Source organism: Dermacentor variabilis, chromosome 3, assembly GCF_050947875.1.
Source record: "Dermacentor variabilis isolate Ectoservices chromosome 3, ASM5094787v1, whole genome shotgun sequence".
Taxonomy (NCBI): domain Eukaryota; kingdom Metazoa; phylum Arthropoda; class Arachnida; order Ixodida; family Ixodidae; genus Dermacentor; species Dermacentor variabilis.
The window spans coordinates 74,531,222-74,554,042 of NC_134570.1; the positions used below are offsets into that span (position 1 = coordinate 74,531,222).

At 45.1% G+C, this 22,821-nt stretch overlaps 1 protein-coding gene across 4 annotated transcripts in view; it reads right to left on the bottom strand.

The window, feature by feature from the left end:
- LOC142575877 (E3 ubiquitin-protein ligase MIB2-like) overlaps positions 1 to 22,821 on the bottom strand; it is a 75,657-nt gene that overhangs the window by 32,654 nt on the left and 20,182 nt on the right. For 3 of the 4 annotated variants that reach the window (XM_075685628.1, XM_075685630.1, XM_075685627.1), the window contains exons 2-8: positions 19,469 to 19,519; positions 13,688 to 13,794; positions 13,493 to 13,603; positions 11,676 to 11,780; positions 9,453 to 9,585; positions 8,234 to 8,346; positions 4,211 to 4,362 (exon numbers count right to left, since the gene is read on the bottom strand). In XM_075685628.1, the coding sequence (XP_075541743.1) occupies positions 4,211 to 4,362; positions 8,234 to 8,346; positions 9,453 to 9,585; positions 11,676 to 11,780; positions 13,493 to 13,603; positions 13,688 to 13,794; positions 19,469 to 19,508 (761 nt within the window). In that variant the 5' untranslated portion in view covers positions 19,509 to 19,519. The other variant, XM_075685629.1, reaches the window with a different exon arrangement.

Consider the following 22,821-nt stretch of genomic DNA (forward strand, 5'->3'; position numbering starts at 1 on the left):
AAGACATCACGGCGGTGCTGACATTCGAAAAATTGGAGCAATAAACGCAGGTAATACTTCTATTTATGACATGAATTCTTCGTATGGCTGCGCCGCCGTGCAGTTATGGGGCCCTTTTGAACACATGCACCGTGTTGCAGCTCATAATGCACGCGGGTGTACCTGCTATAACTAAGCATATATATTGAGCCTAATGTTCGAGTTATTTTCTCTAAGCAGGCGATTGCGCGCGTATGGTCATATTGAGGTGCACGTTCAATGTAATACCCTTTTCTCTCCCCTGCAAAATGTTACCCGCCGTGATCTTATCGCACTAATCTATACACCAATGTACGCAGCTTCAACTTCGGAGGCGAAACGGAAGTGTCGTGCGCTTTCCTCCCAGCGATGTCAACTACTGGCTTCTTTATTGCATTACGCAATATAGAGTCGCGTTGAAATCTCTAGGGGGCGGGAGTGGTTCGCTCCTGAACGGTTGCGTGGCCGAATGAAGGCGATGTGTTCCTCTTAGCCTATGCTAAGTATTCGCTTTGATACAGGCAGGCGATCACTACATGTACTTTTTTGCGGCACTCTTCTAGCCTAAGGCGCAATAAAACCAACCATCTACCTTGACTTAGTAGGCAGAACACTCAAGAAAGGATAAATAATGAATACGACTGCGAAGGAATTAGGCTACGACAGTAATAAAATTCAAAGGTTAAACTTCGCATATTTATATTCGTGCCTTCTACTGGAGTTTTTGATTGCACAACAAGTTGGGAAGCCCACGTTTAAAGCCTCTTCGTGATCAGCAGTCACTTGACTGCAAAACCATAATTCACTTACGTGGCTGCTGTGCGCTCGAGATTGGTTCAGGCTGAGAAAATGATGGGCAGAGCAACTAGGACGCTACTTGCTTTATTTAAGGGCTGATGTTGCAAGAAAAAAAATACACAGCATGCGGTTTTGTAGCTTTTAACGTAACCGTAGGACTTAGCGTTAGTTCTACATGCATATTTTGCTGCAGCTCTTCTCATCGCAAAGGGCGCGTGCTAAGACACAGACAATAGTAAAGAATTATTAAAGGTACACTAATGTACAACAATAAAACAATTCTAACTTATGAAGTATTGCTTCAGAGATGTCTGTTCCCTCATATTACGGAAAAAGCTTGTTTGCAAGTAGCTAAAAGAAAGCAGGGCTACCGTTTATTCGATGTCGCACCCACACAAGATTGAGCACTGATATCACGTGAGTGCGATGTCGCAAACTTTAAATTAATTTCTCGAATTTGGGCCGTTTTGCGATGGCTGTGTTCTAGAAACTTACGAGATATAGTCTTTGCTCTCTTTAGAATGCAATATGTTCCTTCTTTGCACATAAACAGCTGCTGACCTCAGACGCTGTCAAAATTTGTTACGTTGGATCAAGCTGGTAAGGGAACACTATGGGAGCGTCGCCACCCGTCTTTTGTTTTACTTCGACAGCTGTTAAGCGCTGCAACCTGGGTTTGCAATGTCCGTGCGTCCCGTCCGTCCGTCCGTCCGTCCGTCCATCCTGTTACGCGGACTACAACCGTTTCCGTCATCGACGTCTTTATTTTAGTCTCGTTACCTTCGTCAAACCCAGCTTCGGCATTGCCAGAACATGAAAAAAAAACTACCTGACACCCGCTTCCACTGGGATTTGAGCCCATGAAAGTTAACCAATGAGCGTTTAGGAGTCGAAGGCACTTGTCGAGTGAGCTACGGCGAAACGGCAGTGATGGGCAATTAGTGCAAGGTTTTGAGCTGCACGCAGACTGAGAGGAGTCAAATCTCTGCGCGCATTTCGGAGTCCAGAACTATCAATATTTTAGTGAACAGTATTGATTGGACTATCGGACATTATGTGGGCATCGCATAGAAATTCTTCTTTACGAGATGGCGGTGTGGTTGCGTACAAATACTTGGTGTCATGTTCGCGAGAACGGCGTTGGTAGCACAAAGGAAGCGTACATAAGAATCATGATGGTAAGACTAGAACATGGCACATAGCCAGAATACAGGATGCACCGAAAGTAGTTCGTGGAAAACAACGTCGAAAGCATCGACAAGGTCGAAACCAACAGTGACGTTGCAGCGACAACGCCACGTAGTTTACACAGTAGCTCACAGAATCCCAAGCGACGAGTTTGAGCAATTTCATTTCCTCTGTATTGCAAATGAACAGAGAAAATAAAATTGCTCAAGATTCGTAGGTGGCACTGCGTCATTTCGCTCGGGACATCAGTTGTAGTAGACGTTTTGACCTCATAGCCCACTTGAAGGTCAGATGTGGGTCCTTTTAAACCAGCCATCGATCCTTAAAAACATAAAGTCTTTGACACAGTAACGGCTGCCTCCATTGCGGCTTAACTATTTGTTTACAAAAAAACACAATTTTCGAAATGGTTAAAGGCACTCTGAATTTAAAGGCTAGCTCAAAATGTGATACTGCAGTCACGTCTAGCAGGTAGGTGCTTAGATTTTCTCTTCCTGAAAAATGGAAACAATGGAAACAATTAAATGTGTGTTTTAAACGAAACAATAAATAATAAGCACGATGCAGTAATATTACTTGAATTCAATATATTCCAAAGGTAAAATGTTGAACCACGGCGAACAAAAACAGTATTTAACCTCAGCCTATGACTAAAAATATGTGAATAGAAGGTTCTAGAAAGCTATTTGTTTTAACTAAATAAATGTGGCCTCGTTAGATAGGGCGAGTCTGAGATGCTAAACTGCATCTCGGACTCGGCACATGTAAGTAGTCCGGATTCCTCAATATTCATTCCTACGCCATAGAGAGAGGAGTTGCGCATTTCACGAAGAAAATGTAAGGCCTTATCTAATCCCCACTACTCCTACGGTACTACCACACAATTGTACTTACCTTTCAAATAATATAATCTTATTTAATTCTTTCTTTGAAACCTTCCCTATAAGAAACCACCCTATAACTGCTGAGCTCTTGCCCAGTTCCTGTAGAGCATAAGCAAAATTATTTGAGGAAAGAAGCCGGCTACCAGAATGAGAGCCAGCTGGGGACAGAGGGCGAACAAGCAAACCAATGAGACACGTTGTCCAATCCCCTTCATGGGCACGAGCCATGTCTTGAGGCAACAATTCTGATCTTTGCTGAGGTCTGCTGTCTTTTACAGTGAAGCTGTATATGGCTTGGGTCCCAAGATTTCCCTTCCGTCGACAGAAAGCTAGAAACACCAATGGCCATTCCCCCGTAAGCAGGAAAAAATATGTAATGGCTCATACCCTCCTAAGCCAGAAGCGGCAAGCACTCAGCAAAGTGAAGCGAACAGTGCCTACATTCTTTGGAATCTCACATACAACATACAGAGCAGCGTACGTTTCAATAAAGACAAAGCTCAAAACAAGCATCCAAACAAATATAATTGATGCCAAGGCACACGTGATACTAATGCGAAGCCCGTAGCGCTTCCCGCATACGTCTCCCCGTAAAGATTACTTTGCGCAAGTTGCCGCGACGTCGCCTGCTTGCGACGTGGGGTGTGACGTCCGTATCCTTTCGTGTATAAAATAACCAGCATAGCAACTGATTTCAATGTTGTTGCTGCACCGCTTTTGGAGGGGGGGGGGGACGTGCTGTCAAAATTACTATTACTGTCAATCGTAACATCCTTCTAAAATAGCCCTACTACCTTAACTATAAAGCCATAACGCATTGCCTACCCCCCTCAGCAGTTGTAGCGGTGGTTTTCGACAGCTTTGCTGGCATCCACTTTCGCAGGGCCAGAATGGAGTTCTTTTTTAAGTACCTGTTTTTGTTTACCAAGCCACCGCTCACTGCAAGGTTGACACTTTTGTTATTACATTAGGGCAATTTATTAGCACAGCTTAACTTATTGTTATTCTGTAATGTTCCATGAAACGCACGGCCTGGCTGCAAACTATTGCACGCTGACGCGCCGTGTTTTCTTAGAGGCTATGGTGTTGGGCTGCTAAGCACGAGGTCGCTGGACCAAATCCCAGCCACGGCGGCCGCATTTCGATGGGGGCGGAATGCGAAAACGCCCGTGTAGTTATATTTAGGTTGACGTTGAAGAACCCCAGGTGGTCCATATTATTCCAGAGTCCCCCACTACGGCGTGCCTCATAATGATATCACGGTTTTGGCACGTAAAACCGCCATAATTTAATTTTAATTTCAACTATTGCACGCCACTTACCCGTATGCACAGTAGTGAAGAGGTGTGTCACCGTCTTTGTCTCTCGCATTAACGTTATTACCAGCATGTATCAATGTCCTTGCCAATTCTTCGTCTCCATGATAACACGCTGCGTGTAAGGGCGATTCTTCGAGGCTACGTCTCTGCACCATCTGTAAAGTGCAACTTTGTTAAAAGGCAACACTTCTTCCCAGTTGTTTCTCAAGTGAATGTGAAAAGTTGAGGTAATCGAAGGAACTACATGACACTGTTCACATAAGGAAAATGCGCATGCTGACACGTATTACAGACGGCAAAAAAAATTGACAGATGGCGAAGCCATTGTAGAGCCAATACAACAGACAACGAACACAAGGCCGGACACCACAGGTCCCCGTGGTGTCCAGCCCTGCGTTTGTTTTGTCTGTTTTGTTTGCCCGGTCATGACTGCAGCAACTACCGACCAACTAGGCCAATAACAAGTTATTTAGAGGCAGACACAGACAAACGTTTGTTTGTCCTGCTTTATTGGCCCCGTCTAACGCTTGAGCTTGTTAGACTCACGATTATGGCGTATTTTTCCTCAACTCTCAGTAACCTTCAAGAGGTGTACGGTAGCGCGATTAAAAAAAGGGGTGTCTTCTTTTGTCCCGTCTTTTAATCGCGCTACCGCACACCCCTTGAAGATGCATTACCAACAAGTCCACATTGCAACCCTCGTGAGCTCTCAGTAATGTGAGTACATTTATGAGTGAAACCTTCGCGACCGAGACAAGGATGCTAGAACGGCAAGCATCGCGGACATTACATTTACACAATATCAGTCAAATGTCTATGCAGTCAATTAGGGTTCAAATGTTTTTACAGACACATCAGCAGAGCTGCCAAGACCAGACAAGCAAGATATGTGGGCTGATTGAATAGGTACACTGGGAGATTATTTACCCATGCAACACTTAGAATGCAATACGCAAGATACCACACTAGACAATCACCAAATTTCTACAAGCCTCTACTATTCAACGATGCAAGACGCACACATGGACATTATCATTAGCGACCACCACCGTCAAACGTAAATGCAGCATTTGCCCGCGTGCAAGCGAGTCATCAATTTGTTTTTAGATAACGGCGTTCTTTGTTTTTCTGCCATACTAGACGCGTTGGTGATGCATACATCATAATCTTTCTTTATACTATCGGCACCGACCATATCTATTTGTCTCTGATCTCGAATTCCTCTAGAATTCATGTGTCAGCGAAAGCTGGAGAAACTGCATTGTCTAACTTAATTGTTGATGCGAAAGCGTCAAATGACTCATTGCGCAAGAAAGCCACCGTTCGGCGCCTGTTGCAGCCTAAATTCCTATTGGCGGCGACGCCACGGAACGAGCGCGCCTCGACGGAGCAAAGCGGGCGAGACGGAGCATCAGTTTGCCAGGTGTTGCGTGAGGGGAGAGAGCATGAAGAGAGAGAGGGAAGAGAGTGTGAGGGGAGATAGCGAGAGAGACCACGTGGGCTATATCACCTTCGCTCTCGCTCTCAGAAGCCTGTGTTATGCGCGCTTTCCTTGTCCGCGCAAGCTCTCGCCTGTATTCTAACTGCGCCTTGGTGAGGTCAAATAAAAAAAAGCTGCGGGGTCTCTTAAAATCTCTCTTAAGGGGCGAAGGCAAAACCCTACTCTTCCTCCTCTTATCATTCGCCTCGTTCTCTTTCTGCCTCTTCTCTTTCGCTTCTTTCTTTTAGTCATTACTGCTCACTACTAAGCATATTGAGTCACTTGTAATTATTGTGGTCATTACAAGCCGTCGTTAGACAGGTTGGTCATTTCGGAGTCATTATAGTTGCCATTACAAGCCATTAGTAGTCATTATTAGTCATTACTAGGCATTATTATCCTATACCAATCTCTATTATAACATTCTAATTCACTAACTGTCAAGATAAGTCATTTTTCGTTCTTTAATTTGTCTTCATACGGCGTGATGACGCTTCGGCGGTGTAAGATTTGGAGTCGGGCCTGTAGGACGATTGGAGGAACTTGGGGCGACAAGACTAGGCGAGCAGGCTTTATTTACAGTATTTACCGTTGAACATGGAATACATTTACACAGTCTAGCGTGACTCCCAAATGGAGCCCGCAAGACGAAGCATACAGCAAACGAGCACACAGCTCACGCGTTCATCGACGAGCCCAGAGCACGACGACGAGCACACTCTAGCTGCCGACAACAGGTGGTTATATCCACTTCGTGTTCCCTAGATCCCTAGGTGAGGCAAAACGTTCGACGGCATCGTAAACAAGCCACCTCTCCGCGGGATGGTTTACAAACACACACACGCACACACAGGTTTCAGTGCCCCCTCCGCGGGCGGACGACCTTTGCAGCGCAGTCATCGTGGTGTCCATTGTCCTGCGTCCCCGTAGCCAGGTGGTCCCGCCAACTCCAGCCGGCGCCTCTAAATTCCAGAGCTGCCGTAGTCCGCAGTTCTTCAAAGGAAGTTCACGGTTGGTTAGCGCTGTCCTCACTGGTTATCTGAAGGGCACCCCCACCGCGGGTGGATCGAAACACGTGCAGCGGGCTGAAATAACCTGCACGTTGCCACGTCGCAGGCCATTCCTAACAGCGATAACCCCGGCGGTCAGGTTTGCTTACACAAACATCTCCATGAGCCTTGAAAGGCTTTCGCCTTAAAATTTGGATGACCCTTGAGCTTCGCCGTTAAGAGTGGGACATGATAGCATTCAAAGATCTCTGACTGCTTCTCACAATTTCAGGCAACTGCAGCGTATGTAACCGTAATGTTTGCCTCGAAACGCTCGCGGCGAACGCTATGCACGAAGGCGTGCTTTCTAACGCGGCCTCTTGCAGGGGCCACGATGCGGCGGAGACGAGTGCCATGTGGAAGTCTTTCAAGGAAGCGGGCGCGCTGCTCCGTGGACTCCGAGATATTTAAGCAACGGCATGCGCAAATCGCGGACGCCGTCTCCGGTCTATGCATTGTAGAAACGCTGGGAAAGGGGTTTGTTTGAGTGTTCGCGTAACGGAATTATATTTTCTCGTATATTCAAATTACAGTCCGGGAGCTATCATGTCCGTAGGCTGCGTGTAAGTCAGAGTTAACAATTTTTCCACGCGTTCTAGCTTGAGAAATTTAATTATTTCAGTGAATTCCTAGCGCCACATGGACGTCCTGGGTATGTGTGGTTCGAAATTTTTTTGTCTATGTGACATCTGACACCGGACGCTGGACGCCGATGCGGGCTCCTTAACGCTGTCGCGTTAAAACTCGCCAAGCGTCTCAACGTGCTCGCTTGCCGCGATGAGTTCATAACTCGAAGGACCGCTCAGGGAAGCTAAATTTGACATTAATGCTTTCGCATTCACAGCTCATCAGAAGTGCTTAGGTGTCCTTGGATTTTAGCCCCTTTAAATGGCACGTAAGCAAACGGTGCGCCCACCTAGCGGTTAGTGGATATGATACAACACCCAGTACGTCGCCTTCGAGATTTTGCAGTTCGCCGCGTGTACCTCCGGGTGGCGTCTAACAGCTCATGCCGAGAAGCCACGCGTTCATGTCATGTCTTACTTCCGGCAAGTGGTAATAGCAGAGCGTTTTTCAGTCTCTGTAACAGAAACGTCTATTTTACGAGACTTCCGTGACACATCCACCCGTACTTCAAACGTACCAACTTCTCAAAAAGGGTGCTTCATACCTAGGTCATCTGAAGCTTTGCTTTTAAGTCACCTAATATTTCGTTGCAGTTGGCCTTGAAGACGCATGCACAAAAATATTTATTCAGTGTTTATAAAGAAATGGTACCTGCATCTTAAAGGCCCTAGGAATGCGTGTTTTCTTTGTTCTTCCAGTTCATTTCCTGATAAGAGGTATTTGGGCAATTTGGTTCCTTTTGACAAATGAACCAACCGTTATATGAACCCTGTCATTGGAGATTAAGTTCTTTGGACAACTGAAGCGAATCATTCCTAACTTTTAGTGCTACTGGTCGGTCCGTGTTTTCTGAGGATATGAGGGACTAACCTGCGCAAGCTCGTCGACACGCTCAGCAAGCCTCAGCAAGCCTCCAATCCTGTCAGTCAGAATATCAGTGCCATCACCTGAAGACTCAATACTGTCCGTAGAACTGGAACTACCTGGAGAACAAAGGCAACAGAAAAGAAACAGCCTTGGTGAAGCTATACTATCTTGGCACAGTGGTATGCTATCCGAAACCACGGCAAACAACCGGACGTACAGGATGCAGTGTCGCGTATACACAGACCATTGGTTTACGAGCATACACCTGCTGAGATTTAACTATGGAAACATTCGCTGGTATTGGTAAGGAAAGGGTAAAGTACATATAGCATTCAACTAACGTGGCGAACTGATCCCGCTCATTACAAATTGAACATAATCTTTCGACAATATTAGGAAAGTTTGTCAACTTGAACAACAGAAAAGCCGCGAAGAACTTGTCCTGGTCAACAACATTGAGTTCGACGGGCTATTTTACTAATTATACATCAAAAGAAAATGTGCAGCGCCGTAACTGTACAGTGCCGATATTAACTTCGTCCGTTGTTCTACACCACACAATTTCTTGTTTGCATTCAGCAAGGGTAGTTGTACGAAAAAAATACAGGTGTAGGTGCTACTTGAGCCACACGCCGACAAAGGATGGCTGGGAAGTCCTTTATACGGGCGTAATTGCTTGCACTTTTGCAGATAAACATCAAGTGGAGCAAGTCTGTAAGAATACATGGTGGCAGAACAACGCGAAAGAACATAGATTCACGAAAGGGCAGCATGGTGGAACAGCGCTTGTGTACTGTTTCATCCCTTCGTGTATCTTCCTCGCGGAGTTCTGTCACCATGAACACTTTTCCCGTGTGTAAATCCTTCTAGGATCACGCACACCACTATTATATGCGTTTATTTCTGCTCGTTCCCAGTCCGAATGAATGTGTTCTATAGTAGCGTACGAGAACTGTAGAATATGGAGTTATACGTGAGACAAGCCGTTATATAAGCTGTAATAGTAACGATAGTAGGGAAACGCACACAAGAGGAAACAGAAAGACAAACGCAGCGCTTAGACTGTGCGCGCCTTTTTGTGGGTACGGTGCGCTTACATTGCGTGCCAACAAACCTACATTGCAACACTCGTCGACAAACAGTTATCCCTGCAAAAGCAATTGCTTGGGTTTACGTTTTCTTTCTCATGGAAAAAAAATGTCTGCCCGCAAGACAACGTTACCTGAGCTGTCTATAGATGATTTTGGAGCGGCTTCCAGGCACAGAGGGTTGTAGTTCCATACTGCTCCACAGATGCGTACAGACACGTCGAAATTGGGCTCGCATCTGACGACCACGCCTACTTTTCCAATGGACTGTAAAGAGAGAAATCCGGAGTTTAAACGCTGCAGTGCCTCGCGAAAGGTTCCCGTACAACAATTTTGCCTTGCTGACATCTATACTTAGGGTTCAGCTATCGGGGAATTTATTTTTAATTTGTGAGGCGTTGTTCATTCATATTCAGTGTCTTTTTTTGAAAACAAGGCTGTTGCTGTAGTTGCTGTCGTCGTCATTATCGTCGTCGTCGTCGTCGTCGTCGTCGTGGTTTTTGCTGTGTTCTGTAACTTACTTCCTAATGTGAATGACAGTGCGCCTGCTTGTTTTGACGACATTTCCTTTCGACGTAAATTCTTTGTCCATACTTTACTGAAAATATCTACGTTATTTCTAATTTCCCTTTCCCTAAACCCTTGTGTAGGATAACAAAAATGACGTTCCTCTAGTTCGGCTGCCTACCTTTGCTGTTCTTACCTTCTCCCTCTTCGCATTACTTCTAGCTCGAATAGCGTTTGATCTCTGCTGGCTGTATATTTATAGCATAAAATTGCTGCAGGGGTAAACAATCCGTTATATATACAATATCATTAAGATTATTCCGGCATGAATGTACGATGTTACTATATACACAACGACGATGCTTCTCAATGAATGTACCATCGTCAGTTAAGCCATGTGATGAACACAATAAAAACTAGAATTATAACTTGCGTAAGACGTTTATTGAAGAACAATTGCAACAAAATTCCACTTTGTCTAGATTTATTATAAGTGAGTTATTGACCACTAAAGCAACCTTGGCAAAGCCGCTCGTCTGGTAACTCCATAGTTCTTGGGCTAACAGCCTTCAAACAGCGCCTAAGCAGACGACGCGTCCACCTGGAGATTGTTGCTCATATGTCCCAGCAAGCCACCTGCGAAATTCTGAAGCGCACCGCGGGCAGCCGCGGCCACCGCCTCATCTCGGAGGTCATGCCAAAGGGCCATGTGTTCTAGATCATCCGTCACATCCAGCGAGCGGTATTGGCGGCGTTTCTTTTTTACACTTTCGGTATCAAGAACGGCTATTTTTATGAGCTTTCCGTCATGCTTCCGCTCGTATTTCAAACTTGAAGTTTTCCACGGAGGTCCCTTTATATTTGCACTCGCTCAAACTAGGCGTTTTAAGCACTGCAAGAATTCTTTGCAGTTTCCTTCTAAGCGTAACAAAGTTAAGGATGACAGTAGCGCTGTCTCGCTATGAAGAGGAGCTAGTATTTTGGATGATCGCACATCTTCTGTGTTACTAATTCAAAACTTCAATGATCGTAGTTGTAGCGTCAGGTAGCTGTATCATACGAAAGACTATCAAATATGTGCAAATCCAAACGCCATGATTTCCTCTGGCCCTTCCACCTATACAAGCCCCACCTACGCGTAATCGCTGTTCTCTCTCTCTCTCTCTTGCTTTCTCTCACTGAAGGAAGAAAGCTAGAGTAAAGACATTGCCAACGAAAATAAGAAATTCAAAGCTACAAAATCAGCTACCTCATGAAAAAACTACAGTACTTGGTACCGATGACAGTACAATTACGCGTTTTTTGGCACAAAAGATTCGCGCCATTAAATTTTTTTGGTCAATGTCAGATTAAGCGGTAAAAAAGCGGTGTGGCGACGCGAAACTAATCCCATGTGTCAGTGTTGCTAATACGTTCAGCATGAAGCGTGTACACTTCGTACTGTCCGAGTGAAGATTGTAGGCTGCATCACGAACCAAACTATGAAACGCTTTCTTGCTTCTATTAGTGTCATGGACTGCTGCGCTAATTGAACTGTAGAACCACCGATCAAATCGCTTCGGGAGCATCTGAGAACTTTCTCTAATGGTAGCTTTGGGCATTTGTCACTTCTTTCTGTTGATGTTCTGCGGACTATGAATTTCTGCTTTCTCTTTACAAAGGAACGTTTGAGGAATGTTCTGTGCACTTTCAGTTTATACCTTTCTATACGTAAGCTACGAACACAACTATGCTTCTGCACTAATATTTGGAAAATGGAGCGCAAAGCAATACGGGCTTTCGGGAATGTTTGCTGTCCCGTAGTTAAGCGCAGAAAGCATGGTCATCGTAATGACTAGGCATGTACTCACCGTCTGCATACGTTCATTGTATCCTCCGTGCCCTTTTTGAAATTCTTTCAACGTTTCGAGGTTCACGCAGACTCTCACTTTATCACCCCTTTTGTAGGCGATGAGCTGCGGAAGAAATAATAATAATATTTACGGTTTTACGTGCCAAAACCACTTTCTGATTATGAGGCACGCCGTAGTGGAGGACTCCGGAAATTTCGACCACCTGGGGTTCTTTAACGTGCACCTAAATCTAAGCACACGGGTGTTTTCGCATTTCGCCCCCCTCGAAATGCGGCCGCCGTGGCCGGGATTCGATCCCGCGACCTCGTTCTCAGCAGCCGAACACCATAGCCACTGAGAAACCACGGCGGGTAGAGCTGAGGAAGAAAGTAGATGCAAAATGTTCTAAATAAAAGCTGGGAAAGAAATTGAGGCAAGTGCTATATAAGATCAGAAAGAACGCGCTAAGAATTTTCTCGTGTTTTCGTATTAGCGCTTTTTTTTTTATTGAAATGAAAATAAATTTTTTTGCGAGCAGTATGTGATCTGCTTGGATAAAGAGGCGAAATCATAATGAGACTTTGTTACCCTTACCTAGTTGGGAAATTCCGATATTTAGTGCCTCTCGCAATCTGAGCAGTTGTCGAGAAAACTACTATACTGAATTCAGTGTAGAGATTCATCGCTCTCCGTTCCATTAGGGTGATTCGTCTACTAATAATGATCACCAGAGAAGATATCGGGCAAAACTCTCTCAGCTCGCAGGCTCACATAGTATCGCAGCTGCTACTATGTCTCCATCATTTTACATTACCTCAATGCAAATACAGACAGGTGTATTTTCTTTTTAAGCACTTGCTGTTGTCGACTTCTATCTTTCCGTTAACTTTTCAATTATCTCCTTTCATTCACCTATTTTGGCGTAGGCAGGCTGACCCTGCTTATGCCCTCCCTACCCTCCAACTCTTCATCATCTTTCTTTGGTTTTTGATCAACAACGGGTGACCAAGGCAAGCCCCAGCCTGAAGTCTACGTTTCGACAACAGGACTGACCTTCACCGTGGCAAGTCCTCTTGTGAAATTGTCGGCTCGAGGCTGAGGATTTTCTTGTTCGTCCATTGTTGATCACCTTATAAACCAAAGTTGTCCTTCCAAAGATTTCCAAGCCTCTTCAACTGCATTTGGCGTTCGTCGTCTTTTCTTCGGCGGATAAATTTGTGGTTATACAATGACATACAATATTTGTGGGCGTATACTAGGATGGACAGCTTGCTACTGGCTGCTGCCTGACATAGTAGACAACTTGGGTAACTGGCTGCGTGCTACTAGCTACGTGCTGGAACAGATAACTGCAGCACTGGGTGCGTGCACCTTGGTGTAAGCCTATTCCCGGCAAATACCTCAGAAGCAATGTGCCACAGTCACAAAAGGGGCATATATGACGCCTTAAGTGTATTTATCGTGCCTCTCTGTGCATGCACCTTCTATCAACATTCTTCCGTCGACAAACCTCATCCATCGCCTTCGCCTTCTTGACGTCCACATCTAAGAGCTGCAGGCGACGAGGCTGCGCTCATGTCACCTGCTACCTCAATTTGCTACCTGGTGCCTCCAAAAGCTACGAGCGATTTGTATTTCAACAGTGCGTTTCATTTGTAATATACAGAGCAAAATGTCTCCTTCTCGCTATAATCTTTTTGCCTTGCGTGGCTCTCTAATATATAGTGCTGTATATAAAGCTCGCGCTAAACGTGAAATTTGTATAACGTTGACGCCATTCACTATGGCGACTAAACCACTGGCGTCAATTTTGACATTCCTTTGGTGTGGCTCACTTTCTCCACCGCGGTAGGGTTCAGCTGCCACGTGGCGTTCGCAACCTTGTAGTGAACCATGAGGCCACCGCTTGGCAACAGCTTCTGGACGATGCCGACATTCCCAAAGATCTGGATATGCAAAGGTTCAGGCGTTATTAATGTAGCCGTAAGGTTGCGCTGAAATGCTCGCGAAATTACATGTGAGGACCTTACGAGAGACATTTGGGCTTCCCATCCACCATAGTCGTTCTGAAGAAGCCTGAAGTTTTCCACGTCCATGGTGACCGCCACGCGGTCACCAACCTTGAATCTTGTAATCTCTGTATGCGCACAATGACGTGGCGGAAGGAAACGTGTTGATTGTATCAATAAAATAACAAAAGCAGGAACCCTTTCTCAGCCACTCATGTCTCACTTTGAATTATAAGCAGCAAGTTCCACACATGCCTGTATGTTGTAGCTAAGGTGCATGGCTCAGACCTCTCAGGAAAACTCGTTGAAGCAATTTTATTTTACATTCGTTTAATTTACGCGAATTCTGCACTTCGAAAATTCCGCGAAACGAAAGGTCATGGGGAAGGCTTTGGAGAGTGCACTTGAAAAACTATACTGTCGTCAACAGCAGCTTCTTCTTAAAAGTTGCGCGGAATAATTGTGATTGTTAAATTATACGTTTATGCGAACTTTTCTATTTGTAAATTAAAGCGCAGGCTGGCCATCCCACTACGCCTTTGGAAACGCGACATAAGAATTCGCCTAATGGAATATTTTACACCACGAAGTGTGCTGTAGCTCGATCGATGGTGCAGTCAAATCCACGTGACCATCTTGCGTATTCTCATTTATGCTCTAGCCGTATTTGTGCACTACTGCCTTCATTTCCTTACACCTCTTTAGAAATTAAAGTATTTTTGCACGTCTCAATAGCTGAGCATGAAATCGCCAGAAAGAAAGGACGCGAAACTTTTTAGCCCCGAATAATAGAAATTTCACTATTCGGCTAAAAATTTTTCAATAACACCAGTCGGTAAACGGCTAATATGCGTTTTGTTTTGCAGTCTATAAACAAGCTGTCTGGCCGAAAGCATAGATGTTGGCTGACTGACCCGTCACCTTTAAAAACGGGTGGAGGGGGGACATCATAATCATCATCATCATCATCATCACAATCATCAGCCTATTTATGTCACTTCAGGACGAAGGCCTCTCCCTGCGACCTCCAATTAACCCTGTCCTGCGCCAACCGATTCCAACTAGCACCTGCAAATTTTCCAATTTCATTGCACCTCCTAGTCTTCTGCCGTCCTCTGCTAGACATCAATAAGAAAAGGGTGCTGGGCAGGTCATGTAACGCGCAGATTAGATAGCCGCTGGTGGGGGGTATTTAACCACAAATTACCGCGCCCCCAAGCTTGTACCAATCCACTGAGCACCGCAACAGGAAGAAAAGGAAGAAGAAAAATTAGCTCTGTCAACCCAATGCAAAGGGCCTGGTATGAAATCCCGATGCAGGGTGGCTTCGTTTTTCTTTGTTAGCTTGGCGTGTATGCACGTATAATGGGGCTGGAATAGAGGCTAAGCCAAATTGAGCTATCGAGAAACCTACAAAACAGTAGCAGTGACTGCAGTAGGAATTATAGATATTTTCGGCAGGCGAGGAGGAAAGGGTGCGGCGAGCCTTTCCTTCTCTCTGGCTTGTTCGAACTGGCGCGGCGCTTCTTGAAAGTATTGCTGTCGCGTGCTGTGTAACGATTTCGAGATGTTTTAGCTCGTACTTTGCGAAATTTGCGCAATTTCCGTTCATACAATGTCGTCGGGGAACCAGTGCGTAGCCTTTCGGCGAATCGGCGATTACAGTATGCGGCAATATCTCTTGGGGGCGCGAACATGTGACGCGCATCGTCAGCCGTGGTGTGTGTATGTGTTGTGAACTGTTTTGGGTGTATCGGTTTTAATTCAACGAAGAGAAGCGGCGTCTCTGTATTGCTAGCATGAAATGGCAAATCTGCTCCCTATCTGATCGCTTGGCGTAGCGACTAAAATATAAGAGCGCACGCTCGTGAAAGGCCATCCTAAGGCAACCCCAAGACATCTAAGCGCCAGGCGCTATCAAATATTTGTTATACACGATCGTTCTCCCGCATTTCAGGTCTAGTAGAGTTGAAATCACTATGATATGTCTACGCTAGTCTCATGTATGAGGTCGATGGCGCTGCTCAACATAGCGATCACTACGGTTGGCGAACCAGCATGATACGTATATAAGCTATATGTGCTTCGGCATTTCCTTTTTTGCCCTGTAAAGACGTAATATCCGAGAGGAGTCCCATAAAAAGAATGAAACGACTATTTTTGAGGACAAAATTTCCGTAATACGGTTGATTGCGTTGTAGAAAACAAGACGAACAAAATCGACAAGAAAATTCGGCTATCAACCTCTTCCCCGAAAAAAAAAAAGAGCAAATGGGCTAACGCCACAATCAGACCCTGCATGGTCAGGCCGCATAACGTTTATAAATCAATAAACGTTCATGTCACATGCTTGTACCATGCGGTACATAAAACAAAGATATTTATAATCCATGATCTACCCCTGCTTCGGATGCTCGCGCAGTTCGTAAACGGTTCCTTTGTTGGACAAGTGTAATTCACACTGTAAGGTATACTGTTATTACTAACCAAAACTATGTTATTCATGGGTGAAAACCACGTCCATTGAACCAAGTAGCCACGCAATGTAATCTACAGCTAACAGTTTAAACGCTTCTCAAAGTATAACAGTATAACCGTACTATATATACTATAACCGTAGCAGAATGATGTCCACGCTGTTACGATCGTCGTGTATGTTTCATTGCTCCTAAACCGCAGCTTCGAACTAAAGTAGAATACTGCTACAAGTGCACATTAGTGAATGAATTTTCAGAAATGCACAATTCATCCCCGAGGCTGATTCTAGGCTCAAACAGGCGCGCACACAACGCGATGCGTGCTCTGTCCGCCTCAACGCCAGCAGGAAGACCGGCCATGCCGACTTAAACTTCTTTAGTACATCTCACAGAACCATTTTCCGCTGAACAGACCGCGCGAGCGCGAAAATAAACACCAGAATCCAGCACTGAGCGTGCACCTGACATACAAGGCTATCGTGATGCTCGCCGAAGCCAGCATGCCGACTGTCTATAGACCATTTTTTCATGGGCGCCACCATATTGCTACACAGTGGCGCCATCTATGGGCAGTAGCATGCTGGCTTAGGCGAGCGCTCCGTCTTGCATGGAAGGTATACGCTCGGCGGTAGTTGCTGGCGTTTCTTTTAGCGCTCGTCCGGTCTATTTAGTATGATGTGTGTCTTGTACGTGGTAGAAGGTTCTGCGAGACGCGCTGAAGTGGTTTAAGTCGGTATGGCCGGACTTTCTGCTGGCGTTGAGGCGGACGGAGCACGCAGCGCGACGTGTGCGCGCATATTTGAGCATACAATCAGCCTCGGAGATCAATCGTGTATTCCTGAATGTTCCATTCACTAACATGACCATATTGCAGCTGCGGTTTAGGAGCAATGTAACATGCGCGACTATCGTAACAGCGTGGCTACCGTTCTGCTACGATAGGAGCTGTGCTGTTATACTTTGACAAGCGTTCGAACTGTTAGCTGCAGATTATATTGCGTGACTATTTGGTTCGGTGGATAAGGTTTCCACCCATGAATAAGATAGTTTTGGTTAGTAATAATAGCACAGCTTAAAGTGTGAATTAAACTTCTCCAGCAAAGCAACTGTTTACGAACTGCGCTAGCGTCCTAAACAGTGGTAGGTGCTGGATTACAGATATTTCATATATCTTCTACAGATATTTTCTATATAGAGCATGGTCCAAGCATACGGCATCATCGTTTATAGATCTATAAACATTGCGCGGCGTGACAATGCGAGGTCGTATTGCATCGTTAGTCCGTTTTCTCCTTTTTCGAGAAAGAGGATGATAACCAAATTTTTTTTTTCGGATGTGTTCGTTCCGTTCTCTACGACGCACTCACACGTACTACGGAAATTTTGTTCTCAAAAATAGCCATCGCATTCTTCTGATGCGATCCCTCTCATATATTATGTCTTTACGGGGCAAAAAGGCAATACCGAAGCACATAGCTTATATATAGTGTGTTTCAGCGAACACTTTCAAAAATCTTTAAAAGTTGCCTGTGGCAGATATCACAATTCTAGTTCATGAGCTGGTCTACTCGAAGCGGCACGCAATACTTGCACAAAAGATTAAGATGCACAATCGACTAATTAATAAAAATGCACTGATTAAGTATTTAATTATATTATGGCCGATATTGCAATTAACAAATTATAGCCGGCGAGTTCGCAAGGCAGATCCACTTGGAACGAATTTTCAAGATGATACCAGTTTCCAGATGTAAATTCCCGAACTTTGCGGAGAAACGCATTGGCGTTCCAGTCAATTTTTCAAGAAAACGTTGTTTCATGCACTGAAGCCCACAAGTTTCTGGAACGCCAATGCATTTCTCCGCAAAGTTCGGGAATTTACATGTCGAAACTGGTGTAGTCCTGAGAATTCGCTCCGAGTGGATCCGCCTTGAGAAGTTCGTTGCTAGAATTTGTAAATTGCAATTCGGGTCATAATATAATTAGCTACAAAGTTAATTAATGGGTTGTTGTTAATTAATCTATTTTGCATTTCAGGTTTATGTGCAAGTAGTGTCGGCCGCTTCGAATAGACCGGCTCATAAACTAGAATTGAGCTATCTGCCACAGGCAATCCTTAAAAAATTTTGAAAATGTTCGCTGAAGCACCCTGTATTATCATGCTGGTTTACCAACCGTAATGATCGCTGTGTTGAGCAGTGCCATCGGTCTCATGCAGGAGGCTAGCGTAGACATATAGTGATTTCAAGTCTACTAGACTTGAAATGCGTGAGAACGATGCCGGTGTATAACAAATATTTGATAGCGCCTGGCACTCACATGTTTCGTGGTTGCCTTGGGTTGGCCGAACATGAGCATGCGCTCTTGTGTTTTACTCCTTACGCCAAGCGATCAGATAGTGAGCAGATTTACCATTTTATGCTGGTAATGCAGAGACGCTGGTTCTCTTCTTTGAACTAAAACCGATACACCCAAAACAGTTCACAACACATACACACACCACGGCTGATAATGTGCGTCACATGTTTGCACTCCCAAGAGATATTGCCGCATACTGTAATCGCCGATTCGCCGAAAGGCTACCCTGACGACCTTATATGAACGGACATTGCGTAAATTTCGCAAAGTACGATCTAAAACATTCCGAAATCGTTCCGCAGCACGCGACAGCAATACTTTTAAGCAGCGCCGCGCCGGATCGCACAAGCCAGAGAGGAGGAAAGGCTCTCCGCGGGCCCTATCCTCCTCGCCTGATGAAAAGGTCTATAGATGGCGCCGCTGCGTACGCATATGATGGCGGCCATGAAAAAACGTTATATATATATATATATATATATATATATATATATATATATATATATATATATATATATATATATATATATATATATATATATATATATATATATATATATATATATACATATCTGCACTGACCATAAGTGAACACGACAACAGAAGGAAATTAACAAGAAAAAATGGCAATAGAGGTTGGATTGTTTGCGATCTTGGTGCTCAAGAGTGGGTAGGCGCGCATGCATACTAAGGTATCATTAGCATGGAAATGTATTATCAGCATAAACTTAAACAAGAACAACAATAAAGCTAATCAAACGCATGTTTCGCAGTGCAATGTGACATCACTTTATAAACGGTTTATGGACAAGCTACGTTCAGTTCCTGTCATACGTTTCTGAGCATAAATTTAGCTACTGCTGCTAACTGGCTGAAGCCTCAAAATGCAACTCTAAACTCTAGTAGTTTTCTGCTTGTTTCCGTGGGACAATATGCTGATATTACAAGAACTCATTACATGCACATATACCTTGCAGAGGCGCTGCGCTCGTGGACTGACCGCTTCCCATTATTCATAAACCTGCACGAAAGAACAAAATAATAATGTAAAATCATCATCTAGGCATTCACACAGGTACTTGTTTATCTTTCTCGGGTGACTGCTACTCACCGGCAAAGAAATGTTAAACGTTATCGCTCAGCGCAGGACGCGCCTGCATGTATCAGAAGTTTCTCGAGTCTTATTGATTGTCTTATCCATTCTTTATTGTCACCGAACCTTGGGCAATGTGATTGCTTTCGCGACGCGAATTGTGTAGTACTCTCTGGAAAACACGTAGGCACAAGTGATTGCTCTGAAACCTTCGACGACTCGTACATGAAAGCCGACAGGCTTGACCCGTTGATCGGAGTTCGACGATTGCCGACTGTGTTCGCCGCTATCGTTGTGCTTTGAGTGTAAACTGCAAGCTCGATCCGAATAGGTCGTGAAGCTTCTGGCGAGAAGCTGTTCAGAACAAATTGTTGCCGACATGAGCAAGCGTCATCAGTGACTAAAGCGCGACTATGTAAGGGCGGAAAAATAAGTTGCGAAAGAAAAAGACGTCTTTTAATTAAAACGGTACATGGTTACATTACTTCCAGAAAATTGAATATTGAATTTTAAATGCGCGTGACAAGAAAAGAGCTCCATTTTACTTTATCATTATCAATAAATGCTTTTTTTCGACGCCCACCATAAGCCGGGTGTTGATGCCGCTACACTTGCATTGCATCTCTTGAAGTGTGCCGAAGGGCGCGCTCATAAAGTTCACCTGTTACACTACGTTCCCCTCACACGCTGTTGTGCTTGTCGACGCTTGTCTGAATTTGAAGACGCGAGTAGTTTCATCGTTTCTTCACCTGTTCAGTCAAAAGCAGGGAGTTACGACCGCCAGATAATTGTTTAACTGTTTTTTTTTTTTGCGGTACCAACGCTCTACACCGAACTCTACACTCTACACCTGCTTTCGTCGGCCTCCAAAGAAAGTATCTTCTGTGCAGCGGTGCGATTTCGGCACCTGTACGGCTGAGATTGTACTGCATCACTTTTCTGCTTGAAAACTGGGGACGCCCATCAAGTCGAATGGCGAGGAATTCGAACATACAGCTGTAATGGTGGACCACCAAAACAAATTTCGCACCTTTGAGAAAAAAATGACGTCACTTCTGTTTTTAACGTATATGGCGCCAAATTATTTTTCTCCCGTCGGAAGTGTTTCCTCCTCATACAGATGACGCTAAGCTCCAAGAACCGCTGATGAACCGCCAGTTTTTAACGTATAGGCTTCTATGGAAGCTTCGCTAATAGGTATATTGACCTTGCTAACATGCTTCTGTGGGCACAGGTTCTAGTGGGGGTATTGGTGCGTTCATGTACCGACGGTCACACCGCCACCACTGTAGTACACAATGGAGCCGACTATTGCGTCATCAGGGGACCCTTCCCCGCCAAGCTGAAGAAAATCAAGCCTACATGGGATGGTCCTCATATCCAGACAGCTGGAGAATGCCTTATAACACAGGCTACAATCTGCAGAGCAAGAGTTAGCATGACCTGACTTACATTGTGACCTTCGTTATCCTAGAAGAGTGCTCACGCAACGTAATTCTTGGCGTTGACTTTTTAAATCAACACGGCGAAGTCAATGACCTACAGTCGAAGTCGATAACGCTGTCCACTGACCAAGCGATACCGCGTGAGGGGTCTCCCAGTCAGCGTGCCTTGAGAGTACTTGAACACCAAGTCAGCATTCCACCTCGCCCCAGCATCACTATTTCCTCCAGCGCAGAAGCTGCCGAAGACATGGTATTCATCGTCAAGAACGACCAACACCTGCTACTCGACGGGGAAATCGACGTCACAAAGGGTATCGTTCAATTACACGGAGTTAAAGTACAGGTAATGTTGACGAACTTCAGCCAGGAGTGTAAACACCTGAACAAGGACACGAAGATCGCATACGTTGAGGACGTTGCAGCTGTTGACGATGCATTTGTCCTCACCTATTCTACCAAAGCTACAGCGACGGTGCGTCTTCCTGAGCCAACCTTCTACATCAATGCGAGTCTTGCAAGGGCGTCCTCGAGCAATACAATGGCTGTTTTTCGTCATCAAGGATTCAACAAACACCAGTTTCAAGGCATCGTATTATCCCCGAATAATGCGCTCGGCCACTCCGTCAGAGCGTGTGCCGAGTTTCGACGCCGTAACGAGAAGCCATAAAGCAGCAACTCGATTAAATTCTGCGCGACGAAATGATCCACCCATCGAATAGTCTGCGGTTATCTCCGGTGATTTTCGTAAAGAAGGATAGCTCTCTTCGTTTCTGCGTCGATTATCGCCGCTTGAACAAAATTACGAAGAAGGCCGTATACACCCTCCTACGTATAGAAGACGCATTAGACCGATTATGCAATGCTAAGAATTTTTCTTCAGTTGATCTCAAGACTAGTTACTGGCAAATTGAAGTCTATCAAAGGGATCTAAAGAAGAACCGCGTTTGTCACGCCAGACGGTCTCTTCGAGTTAAAAGTCGTGTCATTCGGCCTTTGCTCTGTGCCTGTGACGTTTTAGCGCGTGATCAACAAAGTCTTAGCGGGACTGAAATGACAGACTTGTCTCGCGTACTTGGGTGACGTTGTAGTCTTTTCCACTAATTTCTACAATCACCTGCTGCGTGAGGCGGCTTCAGACGGTATTAGATGCGATGAAAAATCATCTGGACTCACCCTGAAGCCGGAAAAATTCTATTTCGCTTACAAAGAACTTCTGTTCCTAGGCCACGTCATCAGCAAGTCTGAAGTTCGTCCCGACCCGCAGAAGACAGCTGTCATTGCTAAGTTCTCGCGGCACGTCGATAAGAAGGCAGTGCGGAGGTTCCTTGGCCTGCGTACCTATTACAGGCACTTTGTAAGGGACTTTTCAAGCACTGCGGAGCCATTGACCCTCCTCACGAAATTCAATGTCGAATTTAAATGGGAAACACGGCAGGACGACGCATTTGAGGAGCTGCAACGACGGATACAATCACCACCGGTGCTTTCTCATTTCCACGAAAACACCAGAGACGGAAATTCACGCCGACGCAAGTAGCGTAAGCCTCGGCGCTGTGCTACTTCGAAAGAACGATGGAGTTGAAAGCGCAATAGTTTGCGCTAGCTGGTCACTGTCGAAAGCGGAATATCCTACGAATCAAGAAGAGTGCCTTGCGATCATTTGGGCTACGGCGAAATTTCGGTCTTACATATACGGCAGGCACTTCAATGTGGTAAGCGACCACCACGCTTTGTGTTGGCTGGCAAACCTAAAGCATCCTTCAGGTCGCCTAGCATGATGAAGTC